Raw genomic sequence first — 23,057 nt, 5'->3', positions numbered from 1 at the left:
ATATATACACATGAATGGAGAGATGATATATGAATAGACAGTTAGACATGGGTTTTTATCACTATACTTTCCAATTAATGTTAAAGATCTCTTCCCACAACTAGGCTGTCAATAGAAAACCGGAACTTGGTTTTTAAGTAGGCACATTTAATTTGCATTGATTAGTCTTGAGCTGATAGGAAGACATTTTTCCTCCAACCACATCCACAAATCCTATCATTGCAGAGAAGGATGAAAGATAAAGAAGAAAAGTAATGTAGGACACCCTTTCATGGATCATAGCCTGCTCATGGAGAAGGGGCTTAACTAAATGAGGCCGTGGGCCATGCCATGCAGGGTCACCCAAGATGGACAGGTCACAGAGAAGAGTGAGAAACATGGTCCAGTGGAGGAGGACATAGCAACCCATTCCAGTACTCTTGCTATGAGAACCCCATGAACAGTATGAAAAGTCAGAAAGACATGACACCAGAAGATGAGCCCCCCAGGTGGGAAGGGGTCCAATATTCCAATATGCTACTAAAGAAGAGCAGAGGGCAATTACTAGTAGCTCCGAAAAGAATGAAGTGACTGGGCCAAAGCAGAAAAATGGTCAGTTATGGATGTGTCTGGTGGTGAAAGTAAAATCCGACGCAATAAAGAACAATATTGGACAGGAACTTGAAATATTACGTCCATGAATCAATGTAAATTGGACATGGCCAAGCAAGAGATAGCAAGATTGAACATCAACATCTTAAGCATCTGTGAACTAAAATGGACAGAATGGGCAAATTTAATTCAGATGACCATTATATCTATGACTATGGGCAAAAATCCATTAGAAAAAATGGAGTAGCCCTCATAGTCAACAAAAGAATCCGAAAAGCAGCACATGGGTGAAACCTAAAAAACAACAGAACGAAGTACTAATCCCATTTCTGGGGCAAACCATCCAACATCACAGTAATTAATTCAAGTCTATGCCCCAACCACTGATGCTGAAGAAGCGGAAGCTGGACGTTCTATGAAGACCTACAACATCTTCTAGAACTTATGTCAAAAAAAGATGTCCTTTTCATCACAGGCAATTAGAATGCAAAAGTAGGAAATCAAGAGATAACTAGAGTGATAGGCAACTTTGGCCTTGGAGTACAAAATGAAGCAGGGCAAAGGGTAAGAGTTTTGTCAAGAGAACACAGGGTCATAGTAAACACCCTTTTCCAATAACCCAAGAGACAACTCTACCCATGGACATCAACAGATAGTCAATACTGAAATCAGATTGATTGGGTCCTTTGCAGGTGAAGATAAGGAAACTCTATACAGTCAGCAAAAACAAGATCTAGGGCTGACTGTGGATGCGGAAGAAGATAGAGGACGAGGAAGACGGGGAGATCACCAGCTTCCCTACAAATACATCAAAAACTCATGAAGATGTGGAACAACTCCTACAAAGCAACCTCTAGATGACATCAGAAGACCCCAGGACTCCAGGGGGACAGGCTAAGCTCCCTGAAATGAGAACGCAGGTACAAGTCACCCCTAACAAGAAATCAACACAAACCACTCAACCAACCTTTCCCTCCAAGGGCAAAAAGAAAAAGGAAGAAGAAATACAACCCTAAAGCTTGGGGAAAGGAGACCTCAAGTGGGGCAAGTTAGAAAAAAAAACAAAACATGAAAAGACCTAGAGCTGACTGTGACTCAGATCATGAGTTCCTTATCACAAAATTCAGGCTTAAATTGAAGAAAGTGGGGAAAACCACTTGCATTTCAGGTATGCCCTAAATCAGATCCCTTATGATATTACAGTGGAGGTGACAAGTAGATTCAAGGGATTAGATATGGTAGACAGAGTGCCTGAAGTATGGAGGTTTGCAACACTGTACAGGAGTCAGTGACCAAAACCATCCCAGAGAAAAAGAAATGCAACAAGACAAAGTGGTTGTCTGAGGAGGCGTTACAAAATAGCTGAGGAAACAACAGAAGGGAAAAACAGAATTCAAGATGACAGCAAGGAGAGATAAGAAGGCAACAGAGGAAAACAATAGAATGGGAAAAGACTAGAGATCTCTTTAAGAAAACTGGAGATATCAAGGGAACATTTCATGCAAGGATGAGCAAGTATAAAGGGCAGAAATGGAAAGGACCTAAGAGAAGCAAAAAGATTAAGAAGAGGTGGCAAGAATACACAGAAGACCTATACAAAAAAGGTCTTAATGACTCAGACAGCCACAATGGTATGGTCACTCACCCAGAGCTGGACATCCTGGAGTGTCAAGTGGGTCTTACGAAGCACTACTATGAACAAAGCTAGTGGAGGTGACAGAATTCTAGCTGAGCTATTTTAAATTATAAAAGATGATGTTGTGAAAGTGCCACAGTCAACGTGTCAGCAAATTTGGAAAACTCAGCAGTGGCCACAGGATTGGAAAAGTTTAATTTTCATTCCAACCCCAAAGAAGGACAATGCCAAGAATGTTCAAACCACTGCACAATCGCACTCACTTCACATGCTAGCAAGGTAATGCTCAAAATCCTTCAAGCTAGGCTTCAACAATATGTGAACTGAGAACTTCCAGATGAATAAGCTGGATTTAGAAAAGGCAGAGGAACCACATATCAAATTGACAACATTCACTGAATCATGGAGAAAGCAAGGGAGTTCTGGAAAAAACGTCTGCTTCACTGACTATGCAGAAGGACTTTGACTGTGTGGATCATAACAAACTGTGGAAAATTCTTAAAAAGATGGCAATACGAGACCACCTTACCCATCTCCTGAGAAGCCTGAATGGAGGTCAAGAAGCAACAATTTGAACTGGACATGGAACAACTGACTGGTTCAAGACTGGGAAGGAGTATGACAAGGCTGCATATTGCTGCCCTGCTTATTTAACTTAAATGCAGAGTACATCAAGGGAAATGCCAGGCTGTGTAATCAAAAGCTAGAATCAAGACTGCCGGGAGAAATATCAATAACCTCAGATATGCAGATGACACCACCCTTATGGCAGAAAGTGAAGAAGAACTAAAGAGCCTCTTAATGAAAGTGAAAGAGTAGAGTGAAAAAGTTGGCTTAAAACTCAACATTCAGAAAACTAAGATCATGGTATCCGGTCCCATCACTTCATGGCAAATAGATGGGGAAACAATGGAAACAGTGACAGACTTTCTTTGCTTGGGTTCCAAAATCACTGTGGATGGTGACTGTATCATGAAATTAAAAGATGTTTGCTCCTTGATAGGAAAGCTATGACAAACCTAGATAGTGTATTAAAAAGCAAAGACATCACTTTGCCAAAAAAGGCCCATATAGTCAAAGGGATGGTTTCTCCAGTAGTCATGTAGAGATGTGAGAGTTGGACCATAAATAATGCAGAGAACTGAAGAACTGATGCTTTTGAATTGTGGTGCTAGAAAAGGCTCTTGAGAGTCTCCTGGACACCAAGGAGATCAAACCAGTCAATTCTAAAGATCAACCCTGAACATTGATTAGAAGGACTAATGCCGAAGCTCCAATACTTTGGCCACCTGGTGGGAAAAGCTGACTCATTGGAAAAGACCCTGATGCTGGGAAAGACTGAAGGCAAAAGGAGAAGGGGGAGGCAGAGGATGAGATGGCTAGATAGCACCACTGACTCAATGAACATGAATTTGAGCAAACTCTGGGAGATAGCGGAGGACAGGGAAGCCTAGCGTGCTGCAGTCCATGGAGGGGCAAAGAGTTAGACGTGACTCAGCAACCGAACAAGGAAATGATTCTCCATCAAAATACTGACCAAAAGGACATTATTAGAAGGCCCAGATTCACTTGTAGGGATTAAGTATATTATTCTACAAGCTCTATAATAAACAATTTAGTTTCACATATTAATCGTAGAAAAGCTACTGCTCTTAAGGATAAATCATTTACTTTTCTCTCCTGACAAAGGCTTAAAATCAACATATAGTAACAAAAATTTAGGAGATATTAATTTGACCACTTTTAGATATATATATATTTTTAAACTGCCCATTTATGGCTTAATTGGAAGCCTAAGAAACCAATTGTGTGTGCTTTGAAAAGGGGAAGGAAAGGCTTAAACACACATTTCAAACAGGAATACAGTTTAATCTCTTGTAGTTTTAAATATCAGTGATCAAACATAACTGAGAGCAAAGTAATCAGTCTGTTCACAGGATTACAATGGTAACATTAAAGTCTAATTTCAGCTGAAGTCAGTTACCGGCTCAGATATGTTAGGTTTAAATTTGTCTTGTGAAAACTGGTAGTAACAGTGGGTAACAATGCTTGCTTTAAAGTTAAGGGACATTTGATTATGAGTAAGGAAAGCATTAAAGTTGATTCCCAACACACAGTAGAATTCTGTTCATACAAGGCTCATTATTTCATGTATTTAGTTACACTGTAAGATAAGTTGTATCTCCCTAGAGGTTACCAATACACACTGGAAACAATGCATATAAATATACTGACAATCTGTAGAGGCACTGCTAATCCTATCCTGGGTCCTCTAACTCAAAGAAGTTTCATTATGGAATGAAAACAGGGAATCCTTTTAGCTGAATGTTTAGTTCCCATGCTAGCAAATAATGCCAGAATTCTGTTTCTAAAATGGGGGGAAAAAAAAAAAACCAAACCCACACACACTATCTGGTAGGAATGGTGGGAAAGAAATGATAAGAAAGGATTCTGAAGGAAGATTGAATTTGAGCTAAGAAATGTTAAAAAGTCATGGAACAAAGGACAGCTACTTCACAAAAGCAACAGTAATCACCCCTCAGCTCAATGAAAAAGAAAGAAAAAAAAAGAAGATAAAATGCTTTAGATAAAAATCTTCTAACTTCAGTAGTATAAAGAGAGACCTCTCTTTGCAGAGGGCATCATCGAATAAATCCTGAACCCAGTTACAGCCTGGACTCCTATTCTAGAATCTCTGTTCGAAGTATTATAGTGATTGACAGCATATTCAAGAACGTTTTCTTTTATATAAAACTAAGATGCAATGAAACACATGTGCAACAAAAGAGAGCACTTACTTAGCAGTCTAAAATATTTTTAAGTATATCAAAATCACCTTTTATATTTGAAAGCTATAAAAGTTCACTTGGTTTAAAATATGTTCATTTTAGAAATTTAGGAAAGAAGGAAAGAAGGGAGAAAGGGAGAGAGGAAGGAAATGGTTCACAGGGCACTACTCTGGCTTTGAAGAGTAAGAACATACATAGTGTGGATAACATTATAATAGCTTTGTATGGGGGCAGATGGTTACTGAATTTATAGTAGTGGTGATCATTTAACATATACAAATGTCAAACAATGTAGTATACCTGAAACTAAGGTAATGCTGTATGTTAACTATATGAAAAATAAGAATGTAAAAATGTCTTACAGAAGCCTCCCTTAACTCTGGAGACCCAAAAGAGTTAGGAACAACCTTCATGGGCCTCTCTGGTGGCTCAGACAGTAAAGAATTCATCTGCAATGCAGGAGTCCACAGTTAAATCCCTGGGCTGGGAAGAGCCCCCTTTAAAGGGAATGGTTACCCACTCCAGTATTCTTGCCTGGAGAATTCCATGAACAGAGAAGGGTGGGCTACAGTCCATGGTGTTGTAAAGAGTCAGACATGACTGAGCTACTAATATACATACATACAAAACATAAAGTAAGCATGTGAAAATGAGTTCTGTCATCATATTGCTTAAATAACATTCTATTACTTTAGGGGGAACTTTAAAATCAGATAATACAGGGAGGAGGAAGACTGAGAAAATTATACATATGTATTACATATTACTTTTATTTGTTTCATCCATGCTAATTTGTTAGATCATCAGACTCAATGGAAAAGAAGCAGTGGCAGCTTTTTGTTATAATAGAAAAATTATACAGCAACAGGTACATGGGGGAAATGTTTTAACCAGTAATATAAGCTCAAGTTAATATAAGTGGCTTTCTATACCATAGTAAGTATTCTGACCTAATGATTTTCATTTTTTAATAATGTTAAGTATTCATGCAGGAGGAGACCAGGAAACTGTTCATATAGCACAGACAACATTACAGAGAGATAATGGTTTCTAGTTGAATGAGTAGAAGTATTAAATGTATTAAAAATAGTTTTTACCACATGAGATTGGTAAACAGCAATCAACAGCAAACAACAAAAAAAAGGTAAATCTAAAATAAATTGATTTTAAATCAGTTTAAATATTTATTTTTAGGAGGTAGTTTAAATTTTTAGTTGTAGAATTAAGAAAAACATGATTAATATTATCCACAAATGAATAATACTTTATTTCCAGGTCCTATTTCCCACTCTATAATATCAAATTTTATAAAATCATGACGTGTGTGAGGAGTAAGGCTCATGCACCACAGACATACGTACCATCACATGAGAGGGAAACGTAACTTCCTACGTCATCAGACATGTGTCGCATCACGTTTCTACCCATATTAAGACCAAGGACAATCCAATAATCTATTGCTGCTCCAAGAATTCCAGTCAATAAGTAAGCTAGTTCATGTCTGAAGACCTAACATTAAGATGGAAAAATATTACTAAAACATACTGAAAAGTACCATTTCTATTATTTTGAATACTTGCTGAGGCAAAATATAGCTATTTAAAAAAATGGGGCATGCTAATGCTAAAAGGTTATTCTTAAGAACTCTAGCAAATTAACTCCCTCTTTTCATTCTTTCCATCTCCTCCTTTCCTTCCTTCCTCCCTGATCTATATCTACATCTAAATCTATATCTATATGACAAAATAGTTAATAACATTTACAGCTCTCATATATGGATAGCTTGAAACAAACTTTTAAAGTAACTTCATCTAATTGTATCCAGTGCTTTAGTTGGGCAATAATTCTATTAAAACAATAAAGAAGTATTTGGCTTCTGTGGATTTCTGTTTACAAGAACATATGACTATAAAAAAAGAGAAATTTAGTCACCTCTACTGTTTATATATAAAATTAACCTTTAGATTTCCTTAAATGGCCTTTCAAAGGAAAAGACCTGAAAAACATAATGAATACAAGCTACAGCAAGTGTACTTTGTTGTTAAAAAAAAAACAATTGGCTGCTCAATTATTATTCAGTTCAGTTCAGTCGCTCAGTCGTGTCCGACTCTTTGCGACCCCATGAACTGCAGCACGCCAGGCCTCCTTGTCCATCACCAACTCCCGGAGTTCACTCAGACTCACGTCCATCGAGTCAGTGATGCCATCCAGCCATCTCATCCTCTGTCGTCCCCTTCTCCTCCTGCCCCCAAACCCTCCCAGCATCACAGTCTTTTCCAATGAGTCAACTCTTCGCATGAGGTGGCCAAAGTACTGGAGTTTCAGCTTCAGCATCATTCCTTCCAAAGAACACCCAGGGCTGATCTCCTTCAGAATGGACTGGTTGGATCTCCTTGCAGTCCAAGGAACTCTCAAGAGTCTTCTCCAACACCACAGTTCAAAAGCATCAATTCTTCGGTGCTCAGCCTTCTTCACAGTCCAACTCTCACATCCATACATGACCACAGGAAAAACCATAGCCTTGACTAGACGGACTTTTGTTGGCAAAGTAACGTCTCTGCCTTTGAATATGCTATCTAGGTTGGTCATAACTTTCCTTCAAGGACTAAGCGTCTTTTAATTTCATCACTGCAGTCACCATCTGCAGTGATTTTGGAGCCCAAAAAAATAAAGTCTGACACTGTTTCCCCATCTATTTCCCATGAAGTGATGGGACCAGATGCTATGATCTTCGTTTTCTGAATGTTGAGCTATAAGCCAACTTTTTCACTCTCCTTTTTCACTTTCATCAAGAGGCTTTTCAGTTCCTTTTCACTTTCTGCCATAAGGGTGGTATCATCTGCATATCTGAGGTTATTGATATTTCTCCCGGCAATCTGGATTCCAGCTTGTGCTTCTCCAGCCCAGCGTTTCTCATGATGTAGTCTGCATGTAAGTTAAATAAGCAGGGTGACAATATACAGCCTTGACGTACTCCTTTTCCTATTTGGAACCAGTCTGTTGTTCCATGTCCAGTTCTAACTGTTGCTTCCTGACCTGCATATAGGTTTCTCAAGAGGCAGGTCAGGTGACCTGGTATTCCCATCTCTTTCAGAATTTTCCACAGTTTATGGTGATCCACACAGTCCAAGGCTTTGTCATAGTCAATAAAGCAGAAATAGATGTTTTTCTGGAACTCTCTTGCTTTTTCCATGATCCAGTGGATGTTGGCAATTTGACCTCTGGTTCCTCTGCCTTTTCTAAAACCAGTTTGAACATCTGGAAGTTCATGGTTTACGTATTGCTGAAGCCTGGCTTGGAGAATTTTGAGCATTACTTTACTAGCGTGTGAGATGAGTGCAACTGTGCGGTAGTTTGAGCATTCTTTGGCATTGCCTTTCTTTGGGACTGGAATGAAAACTGACCTTTTCCAGTCCTGTGGCCACTGCTGAGTTTTCCAAATTTGCTGGCATATTGAGTGCAGCACTTTCACAGCATCATCTTCCAGGATTTGAAATAGCTCAACTGGAATTCCATCACCTCCACTAGCTTATATCAAATACCATATCTAACTTACAGATATACAGATATCAAGTTTAAACATTGCTTTATATTACCATTTCTATAATAACATTATTAAACTACTATAAGAAATATGGCAAGGCATACAAAATTTACTTATACTAATGTTTTACACTAGTGTTTAAAAACATCTTTCTAATCCATAAACTATGAGGATGAAGAGGTGTGAAAATGATATTTTTAAACACCTCTGATTTAAACAGACACATTTTTTCACAATGACATTAAACTAGTTAAAATTCCTGTAGTTTTGGTATTTGCTGTCTAGGCATGTTGGACGCGTGAAAAAAAAAATCACTAAATTAACAGTTGGGTAGAAAGCATGTGAAAAGGTTTTAATAAATGTTATGATACCCAAATAGACTATAACTGATATGTTCTACCACCATATTATACCTGATATGAGATGAGTAACAGAAATATCCAGCACTTAGCACTTTGAACCCTCAGTGACTACAGGATTTATTTCTCCTGCCCTCAAAGACAAGGTTCTTATGAGTATATACCACATCATTCCTATCATAAGAAGTTATTAAATGATTTCAGAATTGAAGTGCTATTTTGGGGTTGCTGTACAAACAAGGACAAATGGTCAAGCAGCACATACATCAGACCCACTAAAAAGGTGTTTATTGAGGGAAAATCCACAGACAGGACCCTTAGCAGGTGCATAGGTCCCCTTCTGCCCTACCATGATGTTGTTGGGCAGCACGTGGTATTCTGGCAGGCAGGGCTGGACATCAGAAGGTGGGGGACAAACTCTGAAGATTGGGACCAAAGGAATTCTAAGCTGCATGATTAGAGAAACACTGCCTTTCTTCCAACATGATCAGGGGCCAAGATACAGAACCGTGACCATACCCTGATTCTGTGAGGTCAGGATTCATGAGTGGGTAAGAGCAGGGCCCCTTCTCCTGGTGCCATTAGAGAACTGGGTTTAAACTCTGCCGCTGTGGTTGTGTGGCATGGGGAGTGAGCAGCAGGACTGGTCGTTACCACCAGGCTGGGGAGGTGCCCACACCTCCCTCAGGCTCTAACTGTGACAAGCCTTGCAGCTGACTGTAAATGGCTCTTGTAAGTACTGGGTCTTAAACAGTCTTCAACGAACTTTACAGGAAGCAAACTCTGTTCTGTGCAAAGCCCAAATGTAGATGATCACTGAGCAATATTACTTCTCATGGTTCAATTTATCAAGAGAACATAAAACTGGACAATGAAAATCTCTATTTAAATTAGCAAACTGATCATGTCTAGATTCATACCACAGAATATTCCTTTCAACATATACGTATATCTGACTTTTAGCAATGATACTACTCAGGAAGAAAGCATGAGACTATTACATTTGATTTTTCAAAGTATTCCTCTATTTCAATCAGGGTTACTTCAGCTCCCTGGTCCTAAGACTCCAGATATGAAAGACAAGGTTAGCCCAAAGAGTTAAGCTTCATGTAAACCACAATCCTAACACTGAATGATGAAGCCCCGGGTTGGTAGGTGTCCAATATACTACTGGAGAAAAGCAGAGAAACAGCTCCAGAAGGAATGAAGACTCTGAGCCAAAGACGAAACAATGCTTGGTTGTGGATGTGTCTGGTGGTCAAAGGAAAATCTGATGCTGTAAAAAGCAGTATCACATAGGAACCTGGAATGTTAGATCGATGAATCAAGGTTAATTGGAAGTGGTCAAACAGGAGATGGCAAGAGTGAACATTGACATTTTAGCAATTGAACTAAAATGGACTGGAATGGGTGAATTTAACTAAGATTACCATTTTATCTACTACTGTGGGCAAGAATCCCTTTGAAGAAATGAGGTAACCCTCAGAGTCAACAAGAGTCTGAAATGCAGTACTTGGGTGCAATCTCAAACCGACAGAATGATCTCTGTTGGTTTTCAAGGTAATCCATTCAACATCATAGTAATTCAAGTCTATGCCAAAGAAGCTGAACATTTCTATGATGACCTACCAGACCGTCTAGAACACCAAAAAAAGATGTCCTTTTCATCATAGGGGACTGGAATGCAAAAGTAGGAAATCAAGAGATACCTGGAGTATCAAGCAAGTTTGGCCTTGGAGTACAAAATGAAGCAGGGCAAAGGCTAACAGAGTTTTTGCCAAGAGAATGCACTGGTCATAGTAAACACCCTCTTCCAACAACACAAGGGATGACTCTACACATGGATACCACCAGATGGTCAATACCAAAACCAGACTGATTATATTCTCTGCAGTTGAAGATGGGAGAAGCTCTATGCAGTCAGCAAAAACAAGAACGGGAGCTGACTGTGGCTCAGATCATAAGTCCTTATTGCCAAATTCAGACTGAAATTGAATAAAGTAGGGAAAACCACCAGACCATTCAGGTATGAACTAAGTCAAACTCCTTATAATTATACAGTGGAAGTGACAAACAGATTCAAGGGATTAGATCTGAAAGAAAGAGTGCTTGAAGAACTGTGGACAGAGGTTCGTGACACTGTACGGGAGGCAGTGATGAAGACCATCCCCAAGAAAAAGAAATGCAAAAAGGCAAAATGGTTGTCTGAGGAGGTCTTACAAATAGCTGAGAAAAGAAGAGAAGCAAAAGGCAATGGAGAAAAGGAAAGATATACCCATTTGAATGCAGAGTTCCAAAGCAAGGAGAGATAACAAAGCCTTCCACAGCGATTAGTGCAAAGTAATAGAGGAAAACAATACAATGGGAAAGACTAGAGATCTCTTCAAGAAAATTAGAGATACCAAGGGAACATTTTATTCAACAATGGGCTCAATCAAGGACAGAAATGATACGGACCTAACAGAAGCCAAAGATGTTAAGAAGAGGTGGTAAGAATACATAGAAGAACTATATAAAAAAGGTCTTAATGACCTGGACAACCATGATGGTGTGGTCACTTACCTACAGTCAGACATCCTGGAATGCAAAGTGAAGTGGGCCTCAGGAAGCATTACTACAGGAAAAAAGCTAGTGGAGGTGATGGAATTCCAGTTGAGCTATTTCAAATCCTGAAAGATGATGCTGTTAAAGTGTTGTACTCAATATGGCAGTAAATTTGGAAAACTCATTAGTGGCTGAAGGACTAGAAAAGGTCAGTTTTCATTCCAATCCCAAAGAAGGGCAATGCCAAAGAATGTTCAAACTACCGTACAATTTCTGTCATTTCACATGCTAGTAAGGTAATGCTCAAAATCCTCCAAGCCAGGCTTCAGCACTCCATAAACTGAGAACTTACAGATATACAAGCTGGATATAGAAAAGGCAGAGGAAGCAGAGATCAAATTGCCAACACCTGTTGGATCACAGAAAAAGCAAGGTAATTTCACAACAAACTGTGGAAAATTCTAATAGAGATGGGAATACCAAATTACCTTACGTGCCTCCTGAGAAATCTGTATGCAGGTCAAAAAGCAACAGTTAGAACCGGACATGGAACACAGACTGGTTCAAAATTAGGAAAGGAGTGTATCAAAGCTGTATATTGTCACCTTGCTCATTTAACTTATATGCAGAGTACATCATGACAAATGCCGGACTAGATGAAGCTGGAATCAAGATTGCCAGGAGAAATATCAATGACCTCAAATATGCAGATGACATCACCTTAATAGAAGAAAGCAAAGAGGAAGTAAAGAGCCTCTTGAAGAATGTGAAAGAGGAGAGTGACAGAGCTGGCTTAAAACTCAGCATTCAAAAAATGAAGATTATGGCATGTGGTCCCATCACTTCCTGCCAAATAGATAGGGATAAATGGAAACTTTATTTTCTTGGGCTCCAAAATCACTGCAGATGATGACTACAGACATGAAATTAAAAGATGCTTGCTCTTTGGAAGAAAAGCTATAACAAACCTAGACAGCATATTGAAAAGCAGACTCACTTTGCTGACAAAGGTCCATATAGTTAAAACTATGGCTTTTCTAGTAGTAATGTATGGATGTGAGAGTTGGACCATAAAGGTGGCTGAGCACTGAAGAATTGATGCTTCAAAAACTGTGGTGCTGGAGAAGACTCTTTAGAGTCCTTTAGTCAGCAAGGGTATCAAACCAATCAATCCTGAGGGAAATCAACCCTAAATATTCACTGGAAGAACTGATGCTGAAGCTGAAGCTCCAATACTTTGAACACCTGATGGGAAGAGTCGACTCATTGGGAAAGTCTCTGATGCTGGAGAAGATTGAGGGCTGGAGAAAAAGGGGGCAAGAGAGGATGAGAGGGTTAGATGGCATCATCAAGTCAATGGACATGAGTTTGAGCAAACCCTGGGAGATAATGAAGGACAGGGAAACATGGCATACTACAGTCCATGGGGTTGCAAAGAGTCGGACATGTCTTAGTGACTGAACAACAACAAAACCATAATCCAGCACTGCATCACGTAAAAATAACACAAAACCAACCAGCTGAGACTTTCCTTATGCAAATAAATGTACATGTGTACCTGACACCACAGATGAGTATCAATATTGCTTACTATTCAACTCACCTTCAAATTATTGTTATTAAACAGAGACAGGGCTCCGCTGGGGGTCCAGTGCTGCAGAGTCCTCCTTGCAGTGCAGGGGACACCAGTTGGATCCCTGGTCCCGAAGGTTACCACATGCCTTGGAGCAACTAAGCCCATGCATCACAAATGTAGAGCCTGTGCTCTAGTGCCCGGAGCCACAACTATTGAAGCTTACATGCCCTCGAGTCCCTGCTCAGAAACAAGAGAAGCCACTGCATTGAGAAGCCCGTGTACCTCAACTACAGAGTAGCCCCTGCTAGCCTCAACTAGAGAAAGCCCATAAGACAAAGATCCAGCGCTTCCAAAAACAAATAAATAAATCTTAAAAAAAAAAAAAAAAGATAAGAAAAATTAAAAAAAAAAAAAAAATCAAGAGATAGGCACATCTTGCAGTATTTTCAAGGAAAGACTGCGGTTCCTTTACCATGGTCGGAAAAATTCCTACCAAAGTTATTCTATTTGTGTATCAATGGCTAAAATAGCTATCACATATCCGTTATAGAAAATTTTCATAGAAAAATATACTTTCAAATCAGGTTCTTGGATCCTTTTACACTATTTTCTTAACCATGACACTCACTATAACCATAGGAAACTGTGCTATGGACTATACTCACTGTAACCTAACAATGCTATTTATAGCACAGAGAATATTCGCTTTGGAGTAGGTTAGAGGGGAAAAAGGCAAAAAAAAAAAAAAATCATAAAAAGAGAAAAGCTTTCTTGGAATACTGAAATGTTTACTAAAGCTGAAAGAGTATAGCACAAATAACCTAAGATTTAAAGAAATGAAAGATATAATTTACAGATGTGACATATTTACCTTGAAACTCCCTTCTAATATGTTCAAGTTTTTTAGAAGACATTCTGTCAATACAGTTCTCTATTATCTACCAGTATAAGTAATCTCCAGGTTATAAACTTGGCAATCTCCCCAAAACTGACCAGTGTGCAGAAGAAATCTGAATGTTGGACTTCTGACTCCCAGATTAGGGCTTTCTACAATATCCCACAGCAACAGATAACAAACTGCTCCTCTAGTACCTCTGGCAGAAAGAGGCAAACATTAACTATATACTGTGCCTCTTCCTATTTTGAACAGTGGCACATGAAATGAGACAAAGTGTTGGCCGCTAGTCAAGGTTTTGCCCTAAGAAGCTGTGACATCTTGAATACGTTACTTATACTCTTCAACCTCAATTTCTTTATCTTTAAATACAAACTAGTTTCCATTTCTACCAATAACTATATGGTTATAATTAAACAGCATATAAGGACATCACAAAGAAAAGCAGGACTAAGCACTGAGCTTAGTAAAATGTGTACCTCCTCTATAACCTTGACACATCCCACCTCTGCTCTAACAAGGAAAGCCCAAGCTTTCTGAGATTATGACAATGAAATTCATTGCCATTGTGTCACTCTGCAATACTTTCTGATTGACATTATGACAAAACAATATTAGCATAAACTGAGGACTTCTGTTTAGCTAATGACTTAAATTGAATGCTTCAACTAAGCAAATCAAGATACAAATGCTTTGCAGTACAGAAAATGATGCCTGTGAACATGCATGGAATTCGTGAAATTGGAAACTGCCAAAGATTTAATTAAGTACAATAATGAATTCTAACACATAAAGTACCAAAATTAAAAAAAAAAAAAACCCAGCTTATATGAAGTTAAGCAATACAAATGTTAAATAAAATATTTGCAAAGCTCAAAACCAATTCTCATACTACAACTGATGCTACAATTTCTTATACACTGCTTTGCAAATGTTTAATTTACTTATAATCTGAACAAAAATCTTCAGGTTAAATATGTATGAATTCGTTACTATTTACATTAGTATTTGCTGAGTAAATTCTTAACTGTGGGAGTCCTTTGATGATTTAGTAAAATTGTGGAAACATCACTTTTATTATTGTTTTCAATTATAAATGCAAATTTCATTTATATAATGGATAAAATGTTTTTTTCTTATTTATGCATTTCTGCATAAATAAGAAAATGTTTTCTATACTTAATGATTTTATTGTCTAATCAGTAGAAAAAAAAGGCAATGATAATTAATCAGGATTTTATCACTTTTAGCTTATAAGTGTAGTTACACCCAGCAACAATCCTCCCTTTTTAATTCAAATTGAAAGAACAAACAAAAACCCTGAAAAGAATTTTTCTTTAAAGAATGCATCAGACACTTCCTAATTAAGAATCTTTAAAAATCAATAAGGGGCTTCCGTTTCTGATAACGGAGGCCTCCCTAATTCAGATAAACTGTCTTACAAAAGAAAACTTAAAATGTTGAATATGTAAAACATCTTCTGTAAAGTTAAGAGAAACTGCTCAGCCAGGATCCAGGAGAAGGTAAAAACCAAGTGATGCCTCAAAGCTAGCTGACTTTGCCCTAAGGCCATCTGCTGACCCCAGAGAAAGAGCTGACATACAGGGGAGAAGAGAGAATAAAAGTCATGGCCCAAGGCCTAATGCCCAATATGCTGGCACCCTGCAGGGCTTCAATCTCAAAGCAAGCACGAAGCAGAAGCAAAACTACCTTTATCTGTAGCCCTGTGCTTCACATAGACTATTCAGGAACCCTTGACCCCAGCAACAAAAATTCTCCCTACAAGAAAATAGTCAGTGTCTTTGCCACAAACTGTTTCTACAAAGTAATTTTTTAAATACCATTTACAGCATACAGTCAGGCATACCTAGTTTGCAAGAAAATATAAAAGACAAGAAAACAGCAGAAACAATAGAAACAGACTCACAAAAACATCAAATATGGAATAATCAGACATAGACTGTAAAATAACTATTGTAAGCATGTTCAAAGAAAAAAGAAAATCTTGAAAACTTTGTAGGGAACCAGAAATCATAAACATATACCATAGTAATTTGTAAGTTAAAAAGTCTAAAACTGGAAAAAGTACAAAAATTAAAAGTGCAATCGCCACGTTTATCTTTTTCAGTTCAGTTCAGTCACTCACTTGCGTCTGACTCTTTGAGACCCCATGAATCGCAGCATGCCAGGCCTCCCTGTCCATCACCAACTCCCGGAGTTCACTCAAACTCATGTGCATTGAGTCGGTGATGCCATCCAGCCATCTCATCCTCTGTCATCCCCTTCTCCTCCTGCCCCCAATCCCTCCCAGCATCAGAGTCTTTTCCAATGAGTCAACTCTTCGCATGAGGTGGCCAAAGGATTGGAGTTTCAGCTTCAGCATCAGTCCTTCCAATGAACACCCAGGACTGAATCTCCTTTAGGATGGACTGGTTGGATCTCCTTGCAGTCCAAGGAACTCTCAAGAGTCTTCTCCAACACCACAGTTCAAAAGCATCCATTCTTTGGCGCTCAGCTTTCTTCACAGTCCAACTCTCACATCCATACATGACCACTGGAAAAACCATAGCCTTGACTAGATGGACCTCTGTTGGCAAAGTAGTATCTATGCTTTTCAATACGCTATCGAGGTTGGTCATAACTTTCCTTCCAAGGAGTAAGCGTCTTTTAATTTCATGGCTGCCATTACCATCTGCAGTGATTTTGGAGCCCCCCAAAAATAAAGTCTGACACAATTTCCACTGTTTCCCCATCTATTTCCCATGAAGTGATGGGACCAGATGTCATGATCTTAGTTTTCTGATTGTTAAGTTTAAGCCAACTTATTCACTCTCCTCTTTCACTTTCATCAAGAGGCTCTTTAGTTCCTCTTCTCTTTCTGCCATAAGGGTGTATCATCTGCATATCTGAGGTTATTGATATTTCTCCCGGCAATCTTGATTCCAGCTTGTGCTTCTTCCAGCCCAGCGTTTCTCATGATGTACTCTTGTTAGACACAGTTGAAAAGAGACTAGTGAACTAGAAATTGGATGAAAACGCTATTCAAAACAGACTGAGTGCAGAAAAAAATGGAAAATAAACACAAGAGGGTAAAAACACAGAGGATACAAAGAGGAAGTATAACGTTAAGTTCAACTGGAACTGATAAAGCAAAAGAGAAAATGGATCAGAGGAAATTAATTAGAAGAGGAACTATGTAAGAATTTTCCTTAAGCTAGAAGAGACTTTATTTATGGCTGCAAAGCCTTTGACTGTGTGGATCCCAACAAACTGTGGAAAATTCTTAAAGAGATGAGAATACCAGACCACCTCACCTACCTCCTGAGAAATCTGTATGCAGGTCAAGAAGCAACAGTTAGAACCAGACATGGAAAAACGGACTGGTTCCAAATCAGGAAAGGAGGATGTCAAGGTTGTATATTGTCACCCTGCTTATTTAACTCATATACAGAGTACACGATGCAAAATGCTGGGCTGGATGAAAAACAAGATGGAATCAAGATTGCTGGAATAAATATCAATAACCTTAGATACGCAGATGATACCTCCCTTATGGCAGAAAGAGAAGAAAACTAAAGAGTCTCTTGATGAAAGTGAAAGATGAGAGTGAAAAAGTTGGCTTAAACTTAACAATCAGAAAACTAAGATCATGGCATCTGGTCCCATCATTTCATGGGAAATAGATGGGGAAACAGTGTCAGACTTTTATTTTGGGGGGCTCCAAAATCACTGCAGATGGTAATGGCAGCCATGAAATTAAAAGACGCTTACTCCTTGGAAGGAAAGTTATGACCAACCTCGACAGCGTATTGAAAAGCAAAGACATTACTTTGCCAACAAAGGTCCATCTGGTTAAGGCTATGGTTTTTCCAGTGGTCATGTATGGATGTGAGAGTTGGACTGTGAAGAAAGCTGAGCGCCAAAGAATGGATGCTTTTGAACTGTGGTGTTGGAGAAGACTCTTGAGAGTCCCTCGGACTGCAAGGAGATCCAACCAGTCCATTCTGAAGGAGATCAGCCCTGGGATTTCTTTGGAGGGAATGATGCTAAAGCTGAAACTCCAATCCTTTGGCCACCTCATGCGAAGAGTTGACTCACTGGAAAAGACTCTGATGCTGGGAGGGATTGGGGGCAGGAGGAGAAGGGGATGACAGAGGATGAGATGGCTGGATGGCATCACCGACTCGATGCACATGAGTTTGAATGAACTCTGGGAGTTGGTAATGGACAGCGAGGCCTGGCGTGCTACGATTCATGGTGTTGCAAAGAGTCGGACACGACTGAGCGACTGGACTGAACTGAACTGAACTGAACTGAATCCTATATGAGGTCAAAAAAAAAAAGTTGAGTTAATTTCAGAAAGCAGAAATCATACAGAGCTCACTTTTAAGCTGTAAGTTACTATTAGATATTAATAACAAAAGCACAGACAAAACCCACTAACGACAAAAAGCCATCCATTTAGAAGTTTTAAAACACTCTTTTAAAAATTTCTTGGATCAAAGGGGGATTCATAATTGACAATAAAAAACACTTTGAAAAAATCAGTAAGAACACCCTACATTAAAGGATCAAAACTTGAAGGAGGAATCTCAAGTTGTACTCAAAAGGACATTTATATTAAGTACACATATTAGAAATAAAGACTAAAAAAAAAAAAAAAAAGAAGATTCAAACATTCAAGAAGACAGAAGAGAAAGTAAAAGAAAGGGATTTTAAAAAATGAACTGAAATTAATAATACAGAAAAGTTAACAATAAAGTCCCCAAAAGATCATTTTGAAAAGAAAAATGACTAACATTATGCACCTAAAACATGGAACAGAATGTTGCTATGAACTTTACATATTTTCTGCATTTAATTTTCCCAGTTACCCTTCAGATAAATGTACTAACATCACTTTATGTTAAATTTCAAATGATAAGCAAAACCTATTTATGGAGAAATGGTTCAGGAAATAACTCAACATCAAGAAAGGTAGTTTTAAAAACAAGTAGAACTTATTAGTAGCTCACCAAAAAGTTGTATGGATTAGCTCAATTTTTAAAATCAATAGTTTCTTAAAAATTGAAACATCCAGAAATATAAAATCTAGAATGATAATCAACTGTAGATTTCTTAGCAGCAATAACCAAGTAATTCTCCAAATGTGAAAACGGCACTACCACCAAATGAGGAATGATGAAACCAGCCACCAAGAATCTTTTACTTTAAAATTAGATAAACAAAATAGAAAACAATGATATATTTGGGTACATATTAATTTTTTTCAAGTAACTCCAAATATAAAAGGAAGAAAAAAGATGCATATGTCAAAGAAGTACTTTTTTCCAAAGGCCAATGTTCATTTGTAAATTAATCCTACTTACATCATTAGACTTGCATTTTTCCTTGTGAGAATATATAGTCCACTCCAAAAGCATATTTACAGGTTTGGTCAAAAGCCCAGAGGTCTCATTTCCTGACCAAAAGATTTCAAGAAGAACTGCCTTTCCTGTTATTTTCAGACTCTGAGAATCTGACCAGTCATACAACCTAATAAAAAGACAAATGAAAAGCATTATCTTTATGCCAATTTAACTATTACAGTTACTAGGCATAAGAGCTGCTAAATTGATCATCACATTTATTAGGCATAATATCTTGCCATAAAACAAAAAATTCTAGCAATTTCTGAACATAGGAAAATCATAAAATATAAGGATCTTAATATCGAGTTATAATTCAGGAGTACACATTAATATAACTGCAGGTTTTAGAGCATGTGCAAAGCTTACAGATATTATAGCCAGTGTTAAAACCTGGTATAGCTTTTTACTTAGGCTTTCAATTACTAAAGAATTCAAAAGTATACAAATTCTGAAAAATAAAAACAATCTATCCAAACGTGTAAGTCAGTGAAAAATAAAAATGTGAACTAAGGAAACATAACATATAAACCTTTACCGCTACTGAAGGACTGAATCTAGACATATATTTTTCAAATAAATCTACTTTAAACTAGAAAACAAGGTGGTTTTTTAAGAGATGTATATGTAAATAATTAGAAAAACGGTACATAAAACAACATATAGAAAAGATATATATTTTTTGTGTTTAAAACTTACTTTTGACTCAGATGTCGGACTTCACTTTCAATCAAATTAAAGAAAAATTTAAGCAGTGTTAGGTGGAGTACCTTAGAGCCAATAATATTTTCTGAAATTTGATGACAAAAACTTTCATTGAAAAGGCAAGACCTGGAAAACATGAACCCAACAATCTATAACATGTAACAACTCACTGAGTAATTTGTGAGCAAATTATTACGCTTCTCAGAAAATCATCAAAATTTTAATAAAGTTTGCTCCCACAAAATGTACAGCAAATTAAGCAAAATTTTATTAATAATATATTTTCTTCCTTTAAATATTAAACCCTGTCAAATATCCCATACAGTTAATTTTTCAACAATAGAGATCTAATTTCCCTATTTTTCAATGATTGTAATGTTTAACAACCAGCTGTTAGTCTCCCTTTGTATTCATTTCACTGAAAAAGAACAAAAGAGCTATGAATTTCATTAATTCATTGATTCAGATGATCAGCTACAGTTTCAATTAGCTACACTCAATTTATAATATTCTCCATAATCCTCCTCTTACTCAGATTATTTTCTTATTCATATTTAGTAAAATGAAGATTATTTAGAGCTATTTTTTTAGTTTTAAAAATTCAGTATTTATTTTCTTTCCATCTTCTGCAGCAGTTCTACCCAACAGAACTTTCTGTGATGATGGATATGTTCCACTGAACACTTGAAATGTGGCTTGTGTAGAACTGAGGTGTTGAAATTTTATTTAATCTTAATTAAATTTAAATATAGTCACATGTGGCTAGTGGCTTCAGAGTTGGAAGCACAGTTCTACAGTATTTTTAAAAAGAGAACGCAAGATAAATCAGAACTCTAGGACTAAGAGTCTAGGCAACAATATTTATTACAATTTTCTTCCAATTTCATTATTATATCAATGATGTACTTGCAACTCTGTACCTCTGTCTCCATCCTTTCCATCTCCTTTAGAATACCACACTAACAGAGTAGTGTGGTATTCTATTTAACAGCTATTAAATTTAATAATCCATTTGATACTTCAATCTAGTCTAAAAGGTCCTCCTTGACCACAGTTATTTAACTCTACCTGAAAACTGCCAGAGATAGATACAATAGTATCATTTTTTCATTTTATATGGAGAAGGCAATGGCACCCCACTCCAGTACTCTTGCCTGGAAAATTCCATGGATGGAGGAGCCTGGTAGGCTGCAGTCCATGGGGTCACTGAGGGTCGGACACGACTGAGCAACTTCACTTTCACTTTTCACTTTCCTGCATTGGAGAAGGAAATGGCAACCCACTCCAGTGTTCTTGCCTGGAGAATCCCAGGGACGGGGGAGCCTGGTGGGCTGCCATCTATGGGGTCACACAGAGTCGGACACGACTGAAGTGACTTAGCAGCAGCATATTATGAAATATTTCAAAAATACACTTAGAAGTAGACTAATATCATCCAGCTCATTTACATTCCTACCACTTTCCTAGGCACCTTCCACTAGACTCCCAACAGACATAGTTATTTAATAATTAGATCTGGTATCTGTTTATTAAAAAGTCTACCTTTAAGCTGTCTGAAATCCATTTCTGGTAGCATCAATTAATTCATTCAAATCTTTATTAAGCATTTATTATGTTCCAGATATAAGCACTGAGGAGAGAGATGTTTTAACACTGAGCATCTACTCTTCTGAAATTCAGAGGCTGCTTACATACACTGTTGGAGGGAATGTAAATCAGTATGGAGATCCCTCAAGGCTAATCATGTTTCTATTATGGCATGCAGCTGTAATTATCTTTTATTTTTTGCCTGGCTATTGACTGTGAAAACTGATAAACATCATTTACTATTGTGATTACATAACTATTACATTGACTTAATACTACTGTATTTATGATTGGTCAACAGAAAATAATAGAATTCTACATCACCAAAACTATCATTTAATAGAAAAATCTGTAATCACTTTTTAAAATCCAGATCCGTATCAGAATAATCTTGGAATTTTTTGAAAAATACAAATGCCCAGGTACTGCTTTTTCTATCCAGAGCTCCAGATATGTTTCTAATGAGCAGCCATGTTTATTTAAAAGCAACTGGATTATATGAGGATCGTTTATTTTTATCTAGTTTCACTTCTATTTCATATCCAGTGCTCCCATTTCATTTAGTTTGTGTTTTCCAATTTGTCTGTCTCTTCTTTTTTGACATTTTTTCTCAAGACTATCAAGTGTAGTAGAAAAGTCTCTGTATACATATATAAGTATGTATAATATAATATATATATTTTAGAAAACTTCTGAATTTTTGCCTGGCTAGAAAATTTGACATTTTGATTTCACTTGTTTGACTTAGTATGAATACAATACTATATTTCTAATAAAAAACAGATATGCAATAAGCAACAAAGGGAACTATAGTCAACATCTTATAATAAACTATAATGGAAAATAATCTCAAAAATAATGTATGTGTATATGGGTAACTTCTTTTAGATGGGAAATGCCAAAGAATGTTTGAACTACCGAACAACTGCACTCATTTCACATGTTAGGAAGTTAATGCTCAAAAATCCTTCAAGCTAGGCTTCAGCAGTACATAAACTGAAAACTTCCAAATATACAACATGGACTTAAAAAAGGAAGAGGAACCAGAGATCAAATTGCTAACATCTGCTGCATCACAGAAAAAGCAAGGGAATTCCTGAAAAACATCTATTTCTGCTTCACTGACTATGCTAAAGCCTTCGACTGTGGATCACAAACAAACTGTGGAAAATTCTTAAAAAGAGACAGGACTACCAGACAACCTTACTTGCCTCCTAAGAAATGTGTATGCAGGTCAAGAAGCAACAGTTACAACAACATGGAACAATGGACTGGTTCCAAATTGGAAAAGGAGTACATCAAGGCTGTACATTGTTACCCTGTTTATTTAACTATATGAAGAGTACACCATATGAAATGCCGGGCTGGATGAAGCACAAGCTGGAATCAAGATTGCTGGGAGAAATACCAATAACCTCAGATA

General features: G+C 37.5%; 2 protein-coding genes across 9 annotated transcripts in view; one reads left to right on the top strand and one right to left on the bottom strand.

The window, feature by feature from the left end:
• MCTP1 (multiple C2 and transmembrane domain containing 1) overlaps positions 1-23,057 on the top strand; it is a 1,071,916-nt gene that overhangs the window by 582,595 nt on the left and 466,264 nt on the right. The window lies entirely within an intron of this gene.
• SLF1 (SMC5-SMC6 complex localization factor 1) overlaps positions 1-23,057 on the bottom strand; it is a 68,211-nt gene that overhangs the window by 8,639 nt on the left and 36,515 nt on the right. For all 8 annotated transcript variants that reach the window (XR_003035374.2, NM_001102058.2, XM_024994238.2 and 5 more), the window contains 3 exons: positions 20,042-20,173; positions 19,304-19,469; positions 6,378-6,525 (listed from right to left, as the gene is read on the bottom strand). Coding sequence is in view for 7 of the 8 variants with exons in the window: in NM_001102058.2 (NP_001095528.2) it covers positions 6,378-6,525; positions 19,304-19,469; positions 20,042-20,173 (446 nt within the window). In the remaining variant the exon portion in view is untranslated. The remainder of the gene's footprint in view (positions 1-6,377; positions 6,526-19,303; positions 19,470-20,041; positions 20,174-23,057) is intronic.

Source organism: Bos taurus, chromosome 7 (assembly GCF_002263795.3).
Source record: "Bos taurus isolate L1 Dominette 01449 registration number 42190680 breed Hereford chromosome 7, ARS-UCD2.0, whole genome shotgun sequence".
Lineage (NCBI taxonomy): Eukaryota > Metazoa > Chordata > Mammalia > Artiodactyla > Bovidae > Bos > Bos taurus.
The sequence above is the reverse complement of the archived record's forward strand: the minus strand, read 5'-3'. Positions and strand labels throughout refer to the sequence as shown.